This window comes from Varanus komodoensis, unplaced genomic scaffold (assembly GCF_004798865.1).
Source record: "Varanus komodoensis strain SLA01 unplaced genomic scaffold, ASM479886v1 scaffold24, whole genome shotgun sequence".
Taxonomy (NCBI): Eukaryota; Metazoa; Chordata; class Lepidosauria; order Squamata; family Varanidae; genus Varanus; species Varanus komodoensis.
The window spans coordinates 9,547,913-9,566,897 of record NW_025335641.1 but is presented as its reverse complement, the minus strand read 5'-3'; the positions used below and the strand labels follow the sequence as shown (position 1 = coordinate 9,566,897).

General features: G+C 39.6%; 1 protein-coding gene across 8 annotated transcripts in view; it reads right to left on the bottom strand.

Moving 5' to 3' along the window:
* The window catches only part of DPYD (dihydropyrimidine dehydrogenase), a 538,071-nt gene that overhangs the window by 390,035 nt on the left and 129,051 nt on the right, over positions 1 to 18,985 (bottom strand). For all 8 annotated transcript variants that reach the window (XR_006414940.1, XM_044432364.1, XM_044432357.1 and 5 more), the window contains one exon: positions 1,465 to 1,552. Coding sequence is in view for 4 of the 8 variants with exons in the window: in XM_044432364.1 (XP_044288299.1) it covers positions 1,465 to 1,552 (88 nt within the window). In the remaining 4 variants the exon portion in view is untranslated. The remainder of the gene's footprint in view (positions 1 to 1,464; positions 1,553 to 18,985) is intronic.

The window sequence follows — 18,985 nt, the reverse complement described above, 5'->3', positions numbered from 1 at the left end:
GAGGGAGAGGGAGAGGGAGAGGGAGAGGGAGAGGGAGAGAGGGAGAGAAAGCGAAGACTTACACAGCAATTACATCTCTCACACCTAGGAATCTGTTAATCTTCCTCCTTTTCTACTTCCATTCCCATCTTTTCCATCTCTATACATAACCTCTCCTGACATCATTTCCCACTGAATAAAATTAGGAATCTCAAATTAATTAGGAATATACAACAGAATTTCACCAAGCCATTGAAAATGAAAACAGTGCAGTATGGTTGAATGTTTGATGATTTAAGGTCCAAGCTACCTGTTTTGTTGGATAGTTCTGACAATCTCTTTCAATGCAATGTTTTCAGTTCTGCTACAGGTGTCCATGAGACGGCTTAATAGAGAAGGAGAACCCAGTGGCAAGGGGAACGCTAACTGACACCCAGATGCAAATTATTTCTGCCCCTCAAAGACATCAAATAAGAACTGTTTGTTTTCAAATAATTATTTCTTGTCAGTTTCTCATTCACATTTATGGCTTGCTCAAACGATGCTTGGTCCTCAGGATTCTACCCTGGATGCGAACAGGACAGGAACTTAGTCCTAAGTATGCCTCCCCTTCCCTCTTGTTACATCCTATCCATGGTAAGAAGAAGAAGAAATGAGTGCATGGATCCAATCCAATCTAACATTCAAGCGGCAAAGATCTGAAAAGGTTCTTCATGTTTTTGTTGTAAACTATGTGTACCATATGCAGTCAAAACAGAAAATGTAATGTTCAATATCCTCTTCCTTAGTTGCATTCCATCCTATTATATGAAGTAGATGCTGCTAATTATCATACTTATAACTATGTTTTGCCACTAAACAAGAAAAATAGGCTTTAGTTAAAGGAATCATTACAAAGATAAGAAGCACTCACTTTATGCAAGGGCTTACATCTCAAGATTTAGCTCAAGTTGCCCTTTTTACTTCTTTAAAAAAAGAAATTAGAAAAAGAAAGCCTCAACTTCCTTCCTACATTATGCACTTACGGCATAACTATTTAGCTTTTTTGCATTAGAGGACCTCAGAGGACAAAACTTTATAAGGGAAAAAAATAAACCCTCAACAGCCTATCGGAGTTCTACAGTGAATCTATTCCATAACTATCTTTTCAAAAATATTGTAAATTAAGGAAGACCAACCCAAACCAACAGTAATGCAAATAAAAGTATATCTAATTATTTGAAAGGACAGACTTAGTATACATACTGACTGTGTGCTTATTGCATAATATCACCACAGGAAAGTAGCACAAATAATTATGCAATTAAGAAAAGTCTGCTAAATTTTATAATAGCTGCTCTAAACATTATTTCATTAAGCTACACACAAAGATAAGGGCTGTAATTCAATCATAGAAAAAAGAAATGTAGCAACTGCAGCTTTTGCCTTTCATTTACTTGGTGAACCAGACTATTTTTCTTTTTTCTTTTTCTTTTTTCTTTTTACCTTGTTTGCAATACTTGTGATAAATGACTTGATGTCTAGATTAGTTGGGCAGCTCTTCTGACAGGGGGCATCTGCACACTTTAAGCACCTGGGGAAGAAAGTAAATGAGTTAAAGCAACTTACAGCACAAAGCACTGCCAACAACATGTGATTTTTCTGTGTACCTGACAGAAGCTAATCAATCTAAAAATTAATAATGCTTTCCTGTTCGGGCAGCAATTTAGAAATGCTCCCAAGAGCATACACTGTTATTCCCACGTCACAGATAGGTAAATCAAGGCAAGTACCACCAGATCAGTCAGCTCTCAAAAGTCAGAATCAAGCCACCCATAAAAGACAACTCTGTTAAGCACAAATGCTGTGACATGAATTATGTGATGACATATTACTCTTTCCCAGAGTCTTTATTCCAACTGGCAAAATGAATAGGGAGTATTTACTGTATCAGACATTATCAAGTTATCTTTCCTCCCATCTTCCTATGTTTGTTCTATGGCTCTAAGCAAATTTAACACTAGATAGTCAAGAAAACAAGGAATTATGACTTCCATCCTGGGCCTGTTTATACTGAACATTTCAGAAATATGAGTCATGTATTATCCTATATCCAATAGGATTGCTATATGGCTAAAATCTTTTCATGTGACTGAAATCATGTATGCCACATTCAGAAGTAATGCTAAACAGTTTAGTGTTATGCAAATTAACTTCAGGATCATGGACTCACCCTTCTTTCTCTTCCTTTAGCATAGCTGTGAAGAGACTGGAATCATTGCTTAAGTTTCAACTAATCACAGTTTAACGTTACTTCCGAACAAGGATAAACTATGGTTAGTTTTGATTATAATTTGTCCAAACAAGCCAGCTTCAAGTTATGAATCACAATTAGGATTCCAGGATTCCTTCCAATAAAATACTGTTAAAAGCACAGTACTCTATTTGGACAAAAGGGCAAACTGTGATTCATTTAAAAAGAAAGCGGATACTTCCAAACAGCTCTTTGTGTTTATGCTACAAAGGCAGTGGGGACAGGATCATGCAGCTATGGCCATAGTAGGTTAACTAATTTTAATCTCTGATAGCAATTAAAGACTAGAAATGCATGATGTCGAACATGAAAGCCAAATCCAGGAGACAATAAGCAGGCGTATTGCACCTCCTGATGAGATAACGAACTATGAAAAGAGGCGTCATGGGTCATGGTTGACACATTCCTTTCTTTCATCCCAGGGTTCCTTCTAGTCACACAGATTCTGCAGGAGTGTGAGAGTCTATTGTGGCATTAGTGTACACACTACAAGCAATAATGTTTCTATCGTTCTACCCTCATCACTCTAAAAACTTATAATCAGTCTTCAGGAAAACTGAAAGCTTGTGCCAGTAAGAGTCATTTTGTATACTTAACCCAACCCCAAACAATTCTTGTAATAGGAAGAAAGCAGCACCATGGACAAAGCTTTGTTTGCTCCTGCGTGGTGGCAGAATGCGAGAGCTGGGAAGCCAGCCACAATCACATTAGGTAGCCTTAAGCAAGCCAATATCCTTTGCTGAATCCCATAATCTCCAACAAGCAGAGTATTTGTTGCTGAAATAAAAACCCTGTGGTGGGTATGAGGTGGGAAGCTTAAACACACATGCTGCAGACAGAACATTGTTCTATATGGGTATCTTCAAGTCTCAGACAGATGTTAAGGAGGCATCTCCAGAATAGGATACAGCAGGTCTAGTGAAGCCAGGATGCTCAAGATGAGATTTAATATGAGATTTGGCTTAGCATAAGCATGTCGAAGGCCCAGAAACTTTCAAGGAGGAATGGAAACAATTCACCAGGTGGCTTTTCTCAGTGATTCTATTTTTTGACCAGGGTGGCAGGGGGAGGGGGGAACACAAGGAAAATGTGTTTGCTCATTTGTTTAATTTCCTAATTTTGGCCAGTTTTTTCCTGGGCTTTGATATCTTTAATTGAATAAAAGACCAAACATGAGAAATGCTACATCTGAGAAAATATTAATTGTGTACACTAATTTTTTTGTTAGCTTGCAACAAAGTAGAGCTCAAATAAACTAGAATGATTTTAAATTTGACAGCTTGGGAGTCAGCACTGAGCAAACATCAGATCAAGTGAGCGCCTTTTGCATTTAAACTTCTAAAAATAATAGTTAATTAAGAATTGCCCAGGAAGTGATTTTAGCAGTATAGCATATGTACAGATTATTAGGTGTCGTCATTATGCATCTTTTACCAAATAATCTCTCTCTTTTTTTATTATTGAGCTGGCTCACAAATAACAGCTGTTGAAAATGTCAAATGTTAATGAGGCAGGGCAATACAAACTTGAATTTGTGGCATTGGGTGGGGAGGGGGTGGAAGTGCCGTGAATATGCCAGTATAGACAGACTCTTATAACAACACCATCTTCCAATTCTCAGAGCGCTCTGCAGACTAAAGTGCATCAGGCTGCCATTAATCCCACTTATCACTCTGACAGCTCAGTAATTACACTGCTGCTATAGCTCAGGTACTGCAGTTGTAATAAAATATCAACCGCTGTGCAGGATGCATGCTGGTGAGATGTTTTATTAAACTTGGGGGGGTTGATCATCAAGTGACATTAGTGTTGACCTATTTTTTTCTATTTGACAATAAATTATCCTTTGACCACGCCATAATAGATATTACCGAGTGCATTTACTGTACCAAAACAGCAGAGAGTATAGCATTCCAGCGAACCCAGGAAATGGCAGCAAAATAAGGTGGCCGAGAGGCATGCCAGACAGCTGTAAAAGTAAGGGCACAATTCATGTTAGAAAGAAAAACAACCTACAACTCCCAGGATACCCCAACCATGGCTAGTTGGGGCATGTTGGGAGTTGTAGGCTTTTTTCTGTCTCAACAAGCATAGGATTGTACCCCTAATGGCTTTAAATGGTGGCTGCCGTAAAAAATCACATACCTGGCTCAATATTTAGGGGAAAACTGCAATAATAACTGTAAACCACAATTCTACATAAATAGCCCCACCAAGTAACTTAAAGATTACTCTTCCTTCTTTGGAGTCCCACATCTACTTTTGCCAGAGACAAATTAGAATTCAAGAAATAAAGAAGATATTTTTTATATTTAGTATGCTCTAATGCTACCTGTCATCCAAGAAACCCAAGGCTGTTTACAGTGGTTAAATCCTGAACAAATATTATGAAACAAACAAACAAACAAACCAAAAGAGAATATAGTTCTCTTGGGCCAACTGAAGATTGCATTAGGCATCAATGTCATGTAAAATTCAGTTAATCTTTCTATGAATAGTAGCTCTTGTCTAATAAAGAAGTACTAACAACAGTACTGTTTTGTTTAACTCTGTTCCATAAGTGTGTAACAGGTGCCAAAGCTTCAACCTGATCTTCTGTACAAGAGACAAATAACTTATGTAAGAAATAATTCCACATGTAAATCCGCTCCACCCAACCACAGTGCAAATAACTCCGTGAAGGATGCATAGCAATGAAGCAATGAGGATTCAGTTCTGCACACGATGCTCCAGTTCCATTCACACCCTGAATATCAAAGTTCACTGCAACCAGTTTTGACGGCAGAAAGGACAGAATATCCATCATCTGTATCTACTACCACAAAACTATAAGCAGCACCAAAGAAAACCAGGTCAGAGATGAGACCAGAAATGTATTATTTCTCTCCAACCATGCACCTGTTTTGGTTACTCTCTAAACTGTTATCACAAATAAATAAAAGTGCTAAAATAAATGTATGCATAAACAAACATGTTTAAAGGTCCAGGCAGTAGGTAAAAAAGAAGCAATATACCCATGCTTCCTAAATTTGAGCCAAGTTAGCACAGCTAATCACCACCTTCTTGCCAATTTCAATGAAGCTTCGCTGATGGAAAATAGGTATGTAGCAGGTGCCAAGTCGGATATCACCCTTTGTTCTCTTTGCCCTCAATTTGCTTATTCTGGCCTGACTTTTCTTCTCCCACCTGCGCTCATTCCTTCTGCATGTTTTTGGCTACCACAAAAAGGCCAGTGGTGTCTTACGTAGACCTCCCGCACCATTTTAACTTGAGTTAAAAGCCAATTTAGATATGGTTCCTCAGATGAGGTATCTGAGGAATTTCAAGGCAAACCCAAGAGTATTTTAGAAGATTAGTAAAAAAACTCACACCGGCTCACCCACTACTTCATGGTTTTTGTTCACCCTTACAAGCAGTTCTAGCAGCTCCCATTTCTACCTCTCTGGGACCCAAGACTCGACCCAAGTCACTCCTTGCCTGCCTCTTCACCAGGAGCAGGATTGTAAAAGGCAAAACTGCCAAGTGAAATCATGGGTAATAATTATGATTGGTGTATAATATCCTTGCTGCTCTCTGTGCAGCAACATAGTTAGTCCAGTCATTTGTATGAAACAAGGAGGCACAAGAGCCTGCGATAAAATAATAAGGTATCCATAGAGTTGTAATCCCATACCACACATTTGAATGACTTCTCCTTGCCTGGTACAATAGGAAAAGAATTATGGGAGACTTATTAGTTTTGCTAATATGAAAAAGGAGCAGGGAAGAAAAGCAACATACACTCATGTTTTCAATCTTACTGCCCAGTTTTCCAAAGCAGAAGCAAGCGGATTTCCTGCATTCAAACATGAGTACAAGAAACAGACGCATGCCAGGTCACACTGTTGGTTCCTCTAACTTCGTAGTGTCTACCCTGGCTGGCAGCAGATCTCCAGGTTCTCTAACAAAGTCCAGCCCCCACCACCACCCCAGCCATCACCTGCTACATGATCCTTCAACTGAAGATGCCTGGCCTTTTGCACCGCTGCAATATGAGGGCCCGAGGCTTCGCAATCTTTGTCATATTTAGACAAAGGAACCTCCTTCAGTCCCCAGAAGGCCCCAACCACTCAGGCGGCCTTTTCACCATCTACGCATGCATAAGACGGAGGCCTAAGGCACAGTCTTGCCGAAGAATATGAACAGAGGTGGCCGGGGGAGGGGACGATATTCCTATCTTCAACACTGTTTTATAGAAATACATGCAATGATCTAGCAATTATACACAGGCTCCAACAAAAGTAGACCAAATATCCAAATCAGCATATTTTTGAAGGTGGCATCTCTATGCCTGCCATACTGAAAGCACTGGAAGGTCCTCAATCCATTGCCTTATTGGAGGTGAACCTTTTATCCTTCCAGCATTGTGGTACCAGTCTTTTGGCTGTCAAAAGGACTTGGAGAATCCATTAACTAATCTCTGTGATGCAGGTAAATAATTAAAGAGCGTGTACATCAGTGAATATAAAAGACTGTTCCAATACAAAATGTATCTGTGTAATAACCTGCCCAATAAAAAGATGCTACTGCTCGACAGTGTTCAAACATTTGTTTAAAAGAAGCACTAGCTGTATTGCCCCAGAGGCAATTAGGTCAGTTAAACTAACTCTTATTAAAGAGACCTTGTGATGTCAATATACATAAAGCAGATATTTTTTGCTGAACGATACTCATCTACAGAAAAGCTATAGGTCCTGCAAGCAGATGCCAACGCAGCAACCCACAGATGTTCACAACCGTTTCTCACATTCCCAAATGTGCCAACAGGTCTCCAAAAATGCTGGAGACTCCTGCTTTAGAATCCAATGCAAGGTAGAAAACAGTTCTACAACTTTCCTGTTTAGCTTTTCTGTGGTACTTTTCTGTTTAAGCATGCATTGAATTGTTGACACATTTATAACAGACAGAAGGGAAACAGAAAAGAGACACCCTGCGATAGTTTGCCCTGCACACATGCACACACATGGAGGAGGAGGAGATGATGACAACAACAATGGCAACGACAGCAGTGAAGGCGAGGAGAAATACAGCATCAGAATTTTCCACCAATGTCATAAAAGTGCAGGCACTGTCTGAAATAGAGCATAGCTTTTTTTGTTGGACCAGAGACAGAAGGGTGGTGTATCGACAAAAAGAAATTCCTTGCTATTCCAGTGCTATTTTATTAGTGGAGTACCATGATTTTGTGCATAACTGCCGGAAAACTAATCTGTGTGTGCCGACTCTCTTCGTGGCAGGAAATGACATCTGTACCATAAGATACAAGGTTGTAACAAGGGGCAAGGGTTGACTTATTACAGATTTAATAATAAAATCAATATGTTTTGAACTGTATTTTGCTGTTCATCAGGAGAAATTGGAATCCAAAGGAAAATGCTATTAAGCAAAATCAGTGATCGCATAACTCTCAATTTCCTTCATAATGTATTGAATGACATGGCTGTAAAGCAGAAACAAACAACAAAAATATTGAGAATAGAAGAAGCATGGCCTTTGTTTTGGTCATTTCAAGAATGTTCTTGCTTGGACTTGGGAAGAAATGTATGGTAGCTATATTTATTCTGGCTTTCCCAGGCTATGTAAAAGAGCTCCGCTGTTATGCATTGTGAAAATATTTTGAGTATTGGGAATTGTAAGGCTTAATTTAATTGCTCTGTCATTGTTAACATGCCTGAACATTGTGAGGACTGCCTTCTAATTACAAAATATTATTTCATCCCATTTTTATTTTCAGTGTATACGGAAGTTGCCTTATAATGCTCCAGTACTGTGGACACTGACTGGCAGCTAAGCTCCAGCACTCCAGGCAAGCGTTTTGCCACCCTTTCCTGAGATGCCAGGACTGAAGCCAACACTTTCTTCTGGCAGAGCATGAGCATCACCCCAAGCCCTCTTTGCCCTGAAGAGTCTGTGTAATCACAGGTTCCCCCAGTGGTTGGCTATGGAGGGCCAATGGCTACTGAGGAAAGTGTGTTAGCTGCACGTAAGAGGGCACTGTTGTAATAAAACAATGGAGTTTGAGTCCAATTCGATTCTCAGCTTTAGTAGCCATTTTATTCACCTAATTAAGAAGCAGTACAAACAAACCTATATTGGCCTCAAGAAGAATAAACTTAGGAAAAATATCTAAAGGACTCTAATATTTTTAAGCTCTCTCAAAATGCGAAACTGTATTTTCATTGTTTTATCTAAGATATAATGATAAGAAAATGAAGCAGCACTATTACATCACACAACAATCATTCTCAGTGGCCAAGTGATGCATGAAGAGAGCAATGGCCAGTGGTCTGGGGCAAGATAAAAGGGAGTAGCTTCTTAAGAGAGAATGTAGTCAAATGATAAAATTCCTTAACACAAGATGCAGTGTGATATGCCAACTTGGACAGCTTTAAAAGGAGACTAGACAAATTTATGGAAAGTAAAGCTGTCAATGGCTACTAGTAATTATGGCCATGCCTGCAGCATCAGAGCCGATATGGTTTTCAATACCAGTTGCTATTGCACTTACTTCCTGCTTGAGTACTTCTGCTTGCATTCGGTTGTCCACTGTGGGAACAAAATGCTGAATAACATAGGCTCTGGTCTGATCCTCTTAGGTTGCCTATTTCAGGACAGGAACAATGAACTACATCAAGGATTTCTCTTCATCATCCAACACACAAATTTCCTACTGAAATCAATCTTCTTTCTTTCGTTCGTTCTTTCTTTCTTGGATCAGATGCCTCTAAAGTGCCTTGAAGCTTCATTGTATATCTTCCCATTATGTGGCCTGAATCATATGTAAGCTGCTTTGCATTCATTATCAGAAAAAAATTCTAATAAATATAAAATGCACCGGCTTTCTCAATTCCACTTTTCTCTTCAGCAACCCCCAGCCCTCATAATTATCCCTCTCCCAATGCACTCAAACCTGGGGTCATTCCATGAAGCAGACTGGTGAGAGGTTACGGACAGATAAATGGAAGTACTGCTTCATACAGCATGTAACTATGCCATGGAAACCACTGCCAAGGGAGATGCTGATGGCCACCGATGTGGATGGCTTTAAAAGGGGATTGGGCCGATTCATGGAAAAGAGACTATCTGTGGTTACTAGCCTTACGGGCAATGTACTACCTCCTTCACCAGAGGTGGTGTGCCTGCATATACCAGATGCTGAGGAACTGGGGCAGAAAGAGGTCTTGTATCCATCCTGTGGGCAGATGGTTTGCCACCAAATGTACAAAGGGCTGGAATAGCTGGACCTTTGGCCCGATCCAGCACGGCATTTCTTATATTCTTAGGATCATAAGCCCACATTTCCCCATATTTTTAATATCCATAATGTTCTGCCTATGAAGATGCTTCTTCCCTCAGGTACCTCCTCTCTGTGTCCTCACTTTGGTGCTAGTACAAAAGCAATGGAGGTGGAGAGTTCATGCTGCTGAGAAGACCACCTACAGCATTACCATAAAACATGGAATAAGTTCAGAGATATTCAATAAGGAGGCCTTTTTAGTGTTGTCTAGGGACTCGAAGCCTGGAGTACTTTTGAGAAGTAAGTACCCAAGGAGAAAGCAGGCTTAGAAAACCCTATGGCAACTAGATTGATCCTCGTAAGTTCCATCAATTATATAGTTTTGCCTGTGAAATATCACCACTAACCCCACATCTCTATAGAGGAAAGAAAGAAGTTTTTTAAAACTTTCCTTGGATCAAAGCAGAGTAAGAAATATCAGACTTCTCACTTTCATAAGTGTATTTCAAAATACAGTTTTTGCACTGTTTATAGTATGAATGCTTTTAATACGATGTTTCTGATAATGTTTATCTTATATTTAGGTTTCAATCCTTTCTTGGTCAATTCTAGGACATGTGCTGGGAAAGAGGAGAGGTATCCTCAATGTAGAATTCTTTCAATAACATATCACATTATTTTAAACATGTTGCAAACATTAATGTGCATTAGCCCCCTATCCGTGTGATGTTATTTTGTTTCAGATGCAACATGCATCTCAATGTTGTGAAGGCAAGACCCTTTATTTCATTGCTATCATGAATCACAAGAAGTACCTCTAATGTGCCTAGAAGTAATTTGTGCTGTGTTTTTGGCCCATTGCAAATCATGTTCACAACCAGGTACTTGACATTATTGGTTAGTGAAAGTAGTTAGCCCTAATGAAGAAAACGAGAGAAGAGCAACCAACCAGTAGCTAGATTCTTCCAAATATGGGAAATAGTTTTTGTAATATTTGGTTTTCATACATTTAAAACCAGCTTGTATGATCCTACATGGAAGAAACTGTCAAACACAACTCCTTTGTGAACTGAAGAAGAAGGCCAAGCCGAGTAAGAAGTATCTTGTTTTGTCAGATAATCTTCTTCATTCTCAGAAATCAGCAAAAGTAGGTGACGGCTCCAGCTGCTCTGATCCAGAAACTACAGCTTGAACTTGAAAGCATAACCTGACCCAGTCCAGCCAATTGCTGTGAAGATGCTTCCTTGAGTGGTGTGGGTTGCTTCCATTTCTACCTTTGGGCAAATGAAGGCTGATGGTGTATAGGCTAAAGTTATATCCAGCACTTCTATACTATACATACCTGCCCTTCCCATTCATTATCAGTTTTGCTTTCAGTTTCACAGAGAGACCTAACTGCTGCAAGAATGGTATCCAACCTGAATGGCAAATTCACACTGAAGACTTAATAAAGAATCAGTCTCTCTTCCCAGGGAACAATAGGATCCAGGATTCTTGAATGGGAGCTAGGGATCTATAACATAATTTTCAGCACTTTTATCAAAGTACAATTTACAGGATTAATAGTGAGAGAAAAATGTTATTAACAGGTAAAATCAAAGCAGCAGAAAGCAAGCAGAAGGGGTGCATCTCCTGCATACTAACGTTCAAGGACTGAAGAATTTGCTGAGCGTCTGGTAAGCTGCTTTCCCATGACTGCATGCTCTGCTGCTTCAGGAATGTATGGAATGAACTCAGTCAACCCTAATAGCATTGCTTTTGTTCTTGCAAACAGCAGATATATCTATTTTTGGACTAAACTATTTCAAATTTTAGGGAAGAACTTGCATTACTGAATTTTCCTCTATACAAAACTTCCTGCAGCTGTTAGCTTACTGTCTCTCTGACTGCCTTCCTGAACCCTGCACCAAATGGGAGAGCAGGCTATCATGGAAATGCATATCTACAGATATGAAGCAGCACCGTCCAAATAGAGGTTGCTACCTACTTTGTTTCTGCTAATTTGGCCAAAGACATAGGAACTTTTGATGTGACCTACCCTTCCAATATAATTTTTGCAGCATTAAAAGTTACTAAGAGTGCCAAAGATACAGCCAAAGGGGAGTCAAAGTCACACCACTTGGGTTGATGCATGGACCTGGCTTTGCAACTTCTTTGGCTTTGAAATTATACATGGAAGGACAGGTGGCTGAAATTTGAGATCGCCTGTCTATTTGGTTATGCAACAGATACACCATTATCTGCAGTCAACAAGTACTTTTACGCTCCCCTATTCCATGTGACTATTGCCTACCAATCTTGTAATGTAGAAAGAGAAAAGCCACATGGCAAACGGCTCATCTCGTGGGAAGAACCACACAGTGGGCAAAATCCACATGAATGGGATGGCATGAAAAGACTCGTGATATACCATGCCATGCATATCTGTTCTACCCAACTAGTCTTTGCTTATCTTTTTAGAGTGCTATGGGACTGCATCATGGAGTTGGGATACACAGTTGACACAAGGGAAATTAATTGCCAGCTTTTGCCAGCTTTGAGGTTTTCCTGACTCAACACATACGCAGTGATGGGTCACACATTGTGGCATTCTGCAAACTGCAACTCTGGTTACTACTTAAGGGACAACCATATTAAAAGAAATTGGTTAGCAGTCCTGTTTCCGCACAAAATATTGTTCAGTGGCAGCACTCTGGGTAGCTGAACATTTGGAATAGCAGCAGCAGAGGTAGTGAATAGAGTCACGAACTGGGAGGGATGGAGGACTATGCAAAGAATCATGGGGTCGAAATATCTTCCCTAACAGGAAAGGCTGAAGTGGTTAAGCCTGTTTAATTTAGTAAAAGGTGACATGGGGACACAGACAATAGGGATTGCTTAAATCATACACGGCACAGAAAAGTGATGAGAGGCATATTTTCCTCCCTCTGTCACCATATTCGAATTTGGAAACATCCAATGAAACCAATCACTGAATAACCAAGTAATTTGGTACAAAGGAATTTGCATAGCCACATGGTGTGGTAACAGTCAATTCAGCATTCTCCAACCCAGGATCCTCCAGATACATTGGCCTGTAAAACCCATAATTCCAAGCTTTTTCAAACTTCTGGAGGGCAACAGATTGGGGAAAGCTAATTTAATTAGTTCTTATTCATTAATAAAACATATATCTTGCCTTTCTGCTATAAAAATAGTGTGCCAGCCTACAAATTCCACCCACAAAAACTACAATTAAACAATCATAGGCAATTGAAACAGTTAAACAATGGCAGAGAATTTAAGCTGCAGAGTCACCATTAGGAATACCATGGTTAATAAAAAGCCTAAGAAAACAAAAGTGGTGTGATCAGGCAGGGGAAACTAAAAATGTCAAGTCACAGGGGCCAAGTCCATCATTAGCTACTTGTCATGATGCTACTTTGAACCTTCAGGTCCATGGACTACATCCCTCTGAATGTAAGTTGCTGGGGAGCAACAGTGGTACACAGAGGATACCTCCTTTCCCTGCTCCTGGAGGCATCTGGTTGTTGGAAGCAGGTTGCTGGACTTGCTAGCCTGCTGGGCTTTTCTTAGGAAAGACACCACACTAGATTTTCCACTGCTATCCTCTTTGATAACCCCCAGTCTTTACAGTTTGATTGCAGAAGCCCGATCAGCTGTAATTACTAGTATACATAGCTAGATTTCCGAGAGGTAAAATTAAACCACTAATCTACACTGTACTTCAGGAAACAGCTGTACCGTAGTGTACTTTGCGCTATGGATATTTGACCTGATTAACAATGCACAAACAAAAATGCATTATCCATGGGACATTATTATGCTCAGTAATCTGGATTTTACTAATAAACCTGCCTGTTGGATCCAAGTGAATCAAATTAAATGTGATTACCCAAACAGAAATGCTAAATGTGTATGCATTATAATGGGTAAATCAGAAACCATGATAGTGAAAATGAACATGACCTCAGATAATCCAATTATTTTATAGAAGAAACAAGTTCTGAGTTGGTCAGTTCAGCCAAGCAGAATCAGACAGCAACATTCATAGACGCAGTCAGTCACGATGCGATATCATGGCCCAAACACACACGCACACACAATCTATTTTAAGTGACTATGTAAAAGCTAGTTCTATTTCTTTTCAACAGCATATCCTAATATGATTCTATAACACTAGTTAGGAATAGGCAAGAAAGTATGGATTTTTACTCTTAGTATAGCAACTTTCCTGCTACCTACTTGAACCCTAAGTATGTTTACTTAGCAGAAAGACTCTGAAAGCAATGAACTGTATCTTTCCATAAACATGTCTACAGTCATACTTTTTCTGGAGACAAAGACCATTAGCAAAATTTGCCTTAATAAAAGGGTTGTCACTATTCAAATTAGGATTGGATTGGCCACTTTTGCATGTGTTCCCTAATAAAGCCACTCCATCCTACCTCTGCACTAATCAACAATCAGAAAAGAAAAGAAAAAAGCGTGTAAGATGGCATAATGCCCCCCATAACAGATGAGATCAAAAGTAGATGATGATGATGATGATGATGATTGAGGATGATATTTTTGTGTAAGTCATCCAAGAGATCTTCTCCCAGGCCTCAGTTCAGCACATATGTCATTCAGCACATATGAGTTCAAACATACATGGCAGTACATGTACACTTCCCAGAAATCCATGAAGGAAAAAAGCAGGACACAAATGAATGAATTAATGTGCCAGGATAGGGTACATCCTGGAAGTCTGATGTTTTCAGTAACAAATATAGCAATGCCTACAGCATGAACATTGCTAAATGAGGGAATACTTGAGAATGTGCCCCAGTCCTTTAGAGCTGTCTCAATGCTACCACCTGCTTTAATAAAAGTCTTGCAGTTACTAGCAGACTTAAGAATTCTCTCCTAAAGCTGACCAAGAAGGAGAGCAGCATGAAGGCACCAGCCTGTTAAACTAGAGGGGAGACTGCTACTTTTCCTTTCATACAATCCATTGGTCTCTCTCTCTCTCTCTCTCTCTCTCTCTCTCTCTCTCTCGCTCTCGCTCTCGCTCTCGCTCTCGCTCTCGCTCTCGCTCTCGCTCTCTCCCCCCCCCACCCCATCCCACTCCCTAGTTTCCTACTCATCCATCCTCACTGCTGCTTGCTTGCAAATAAATTTTGAAGCAGGAACGGGACAGGGAAGATGTTCAGTTGTTTCAACACTGCACAGAATTTAATCAGCCTCCACAAATCTCTTTCTCTCCTCCACTTTAATTTCTTCCATGTAGCTGCAGGCAGCAGCTTACACCAAAAAGAGTGTTGGGACTATGTGATGTCACAATCTAGGCAGTGCTGGGGCTTTCAAATGGTTTTACACGTTTTGTTTTTTCTAAGTAAGAGAAGGTCTTTGACCGCCTCATTTCTACAACCCACCACAGTCCCTGAGATGTTCTCACTCTGAAAGGTGCTACTTGCATAATTCTATCCTTTCTCCAGTTCCTATCACTCTTCTTCTTTCCTCTTTCTCTCTCCCCATCTCTGTTTTTCTTTCTTTTCTTTATTTCATCCAGAGAACACCTTAGGGAATTCTCAGCATGGGGCAGGGGGTGAAGGGAGATGCTCTGAACTTTAGATTTATACAAGTCCACGAGAGGATTTGGTTTTGCTTTCTTTTCTTCAACCAGGTCTTTGAGAAAGCAGGATTAAATGGCTGCAGAACACGGCATCTCAGACTGCTTTGCCTGTCATTTGCCATTATTTAGCAATAGGAAGGGCTATGGCTTGGAGGCAGAGTCCCTGCTTTGCATGCAGAATGCGCTGGGTTCATATCCAGGTGGAAACGAAATCCCAGGAACCTGAAACCCTGGGAAGACCTGAAACCCCTGAAAACCACCGTCAGTCAGTGTCAGCAGTACTGAGTAGGATCACTAAGGATCTGATTCGGTAGACAGCAGCTTTAATAAAAATAGGAGTTATATTTTGGAGAGTTGGGAGGCGATAAATACTGCTTATACACAGAATCCTACATACTGCTACTCAGAAGCAAGTCCCAGTACGTTCAATGTTCAGGAAATGTCTGCAGAGGATTCCAGCCAAAGTTACTTTTGAAGAGAGGTTTTCAGCCGTTTTCTCCATGTTTACTAAGAAATAAATCCTAAATTGTGAGTGTGGTACTGAGACCTTAATAAACTGCTCACCTAATTCCAATCCAGTGAATTGGATTTCAATCCACTGAATCCACTTTCAGTCCATTCCTGAGTGTGTTTTGTCATTTGCATGTCTTCTTTTTGCATGGACGCTTTTGCAAAGCACATGCCAAGTATACCGCACATGCTCAGAGTTTCTCTGTAATGTACCTCTAGTTTTGAAAACACACTTCTTGGCTGAATCTAGTCAAGTCCGTCCTATAAATTAAGTTATGAGCAGGAGGAAACTATAGCGAGGAGGAGGTAGAAAAGAGTTGTCCAAAACAAGAAGAAGGTGTCTGTGCTTATGAAAAGCTGCTGAAGAATAGAGGATTGAGAAGGGAAACAGAATAGTCTGTAGGTAATCAGGAGTGAGAGAAATCTTTCTGAGTATGCTCAGATGTACTATTCATTTCCCTGCTAACACTGGTAAAATGTAAATGAAGTCTAAATTTAATAAATTCTTCATCTAATATTAAGGGATATGCACAAAATTCAAAGAAACTCTGGATCCCAAGCAGAATCGAACAGATCTTATGACTTGAAATAACTTTTCTAAATGTTTTGGAAGGAGGAAGGGAATATGGCTGAGTGATGGACAGGTCCACCTCTGATCCAAGGACACATTTTCCTACTGGCGCCAATCACTGTGCTCTGGCAAGGATGGGACCATGTGATGCCCATTTCTCCAGTGCCACCACATCTCACTATGAAAACACCTTAAACTAGATTTCAGGCACCATAACCCCCTGCTCCTTTCTTTCTGAAACTGCACATTTCTTGGCTAGAAATACTTCTGTGATCTGTGCCATGTCCCTACAAATTTGCCACAAAAAATGGAAGAGGGAATGAGAGGAAGGGGAAACAAAGTATCCCTTCTTCCAAATTGGAGAACTTTCCTTCCACATAAACTGTTGAACCTATCCTTCAGAAATTTTGCTATGTCCTTACATAGGAACACATCTAGTCTGTCTATAGTTTTCTGGAAAATGATCCACAAGGAGCATAGAAAGATAAGTAAGGTGTCTTTTGGAGAATTTCAAAATGTTAAGGGTGATATTTCAGGAAAAACTCCCATGTCTATTATTCTACATTTAGACAGATGGATTCTCCAGAGATTGGCCAACTAATCCTGACAGTTTCATTCATTTCTACCATGAAATAAATAAATTGCAACTCATTCCTTTTAAGAGAAAAATAATATTTTCTAATTTGGCTAGTGTAGTGTAGTTGTTGGAGCAGGATCTGGGAGATCCAGGTTCTAGTTTGCACTCAGCCACAGCTCCAAGCTGGGTTACTTTGGGCCAGTCACAGATACTCAGCCCAACCTACCTCACAGGGTTGTTTGGGATGGGATTAGAGGAGCAGGAGATCTTTGTAAGGTACCTTGAGTTCCTTGAAGGGAAAAAGGCAGGATGCAAATATAATAAATAAAACATACAAAGGCATGTAGAATGAAAAACACTGCACCTATTTTTCAGACATTGGGTAGACATCTATTATTCCTTAAGGAACCACTATATCTGCAACGATTGCCCAATTCTAATAAAGATAAAAAGTCATACCTTCTTTTTAATTTCACTTGATACTCAGTAGAAATTACTGAACCTTGGACTTCTAAACCTTAATTCAGGTTTGATACTGAATCAAAGTTGGCCAATTCCAAATTGATCTGAGCAAAACAGAATGTGTTCTGAAGAAATTAACTGGATCCAAGTCAAAATAGGTGTCAGTGCACATGACATAATATATGCAAACATATGTCACATGTCTGCGATGTAGAATTTTAAAACCCTTACCAACATCCCTGGCCTACAGATGTAAATGATGGATATGCATACAGCAGAAAAGTACACACACACAAACACACCCATGTAATGTCCATATTAAACCCATACTTGGCACTATATATGATTTACCAATGTATAAATAGTCATTCCAATATATTATTTTTAATTCCTTTTATCGCACATATTTCTTCAGCCACACCTAGAAGCCGGGGTTCAAACCAAACCAAAACTAACAGCCATTTTTAAAACATCACATTGATGTTCACCTCAAAAGTGGCCAGCTCCGCATCGCAGACAGCTGTTACATGATGTTCAATATCCTTTTAATCCTCTATAGACCTTAGACAGAATGGGTTGACAGAACTGACAGTTTTTATTATAGCTTTCCTAGTACACAATAATCTTCTTTCACCTGGCCTATTCTCCCAGTAGTGTTATAAGACTTTAGATTTATATCAAGGCATCATTTCTAGCCTGCTAAGGAGAGGAGAAATTATTTTTAACGTTCTGCAATCCATATACTGTGTAAATTATCTTTCCAAAATTTGGGGCACATGTTGAACAGTTAATGTCAATAAAACACCTAAGGAATTTGATTCTTGGTGGGGAGGAATACCTCTTTCCCAAAACATTCTTGCTCTAGAAAGAGCCTGCATCTTGCACAATCTGTTTGCAAAGACATATCATCCTTTACCATGCAGCAAACAAGCAATTCCCCATTTCCAGTCTCTCACATTTCTAGAAAGTGCTATTTAGTACTTACATTTAGTCCATTCACCAGCATTCTGAGCTACAATAAAACCTACTATAGCTAAAATGTAAAATAAAATAACAGTGGTATGGTCTTATTATTTAAAAATCCAGAAATAACTGATTTCCTTACTACAGTAACATTAATTTTTCCTTCCCATTCCTGCAGTCCAGACATCTTGTTACTATTAGGGAAATCATGCATAACAATTAGAATTATTCGGTACTTTCAGCAAGAGAAAATGAAAAACACACCACTCTTAATGTACAATCGTATGCAAGTCTGAGTCCCTTTTCTGTCTTTAATTTTTTGATAAAATAGTAGATTGAAATATAGCATTTGGTAGAACTATCACAGCATTTCACTCCCAAACTTGCAAAAAGACATGCTTCCACAAAAGCTATAAAACTTGTGAGAGATCAACAAATGTTTTTGTTAATTTGGACTGATGCATGACTTTGAGGTGCACGTCTCAAAATATATTATGCCACAGTATAAGCAAAACAGCTATGCCTTAGCATCACCTTACCAATCTTGCTTATCTCTTTTCCCTGTGGGACCAAGAAGGGTTAAAAGCACCGAGGTGTTAAGAGTCAGCATTTGCTATCCCCAAAATGTCACAACTCATTTGAAACCTTGTAGCGGCTCTCCAATGCACCAACATTAGTTTAAATCTTATTTTGTTATATAGTTTTGTTCCAGCCCTAGTAGAGAGAGATTGGGAGTG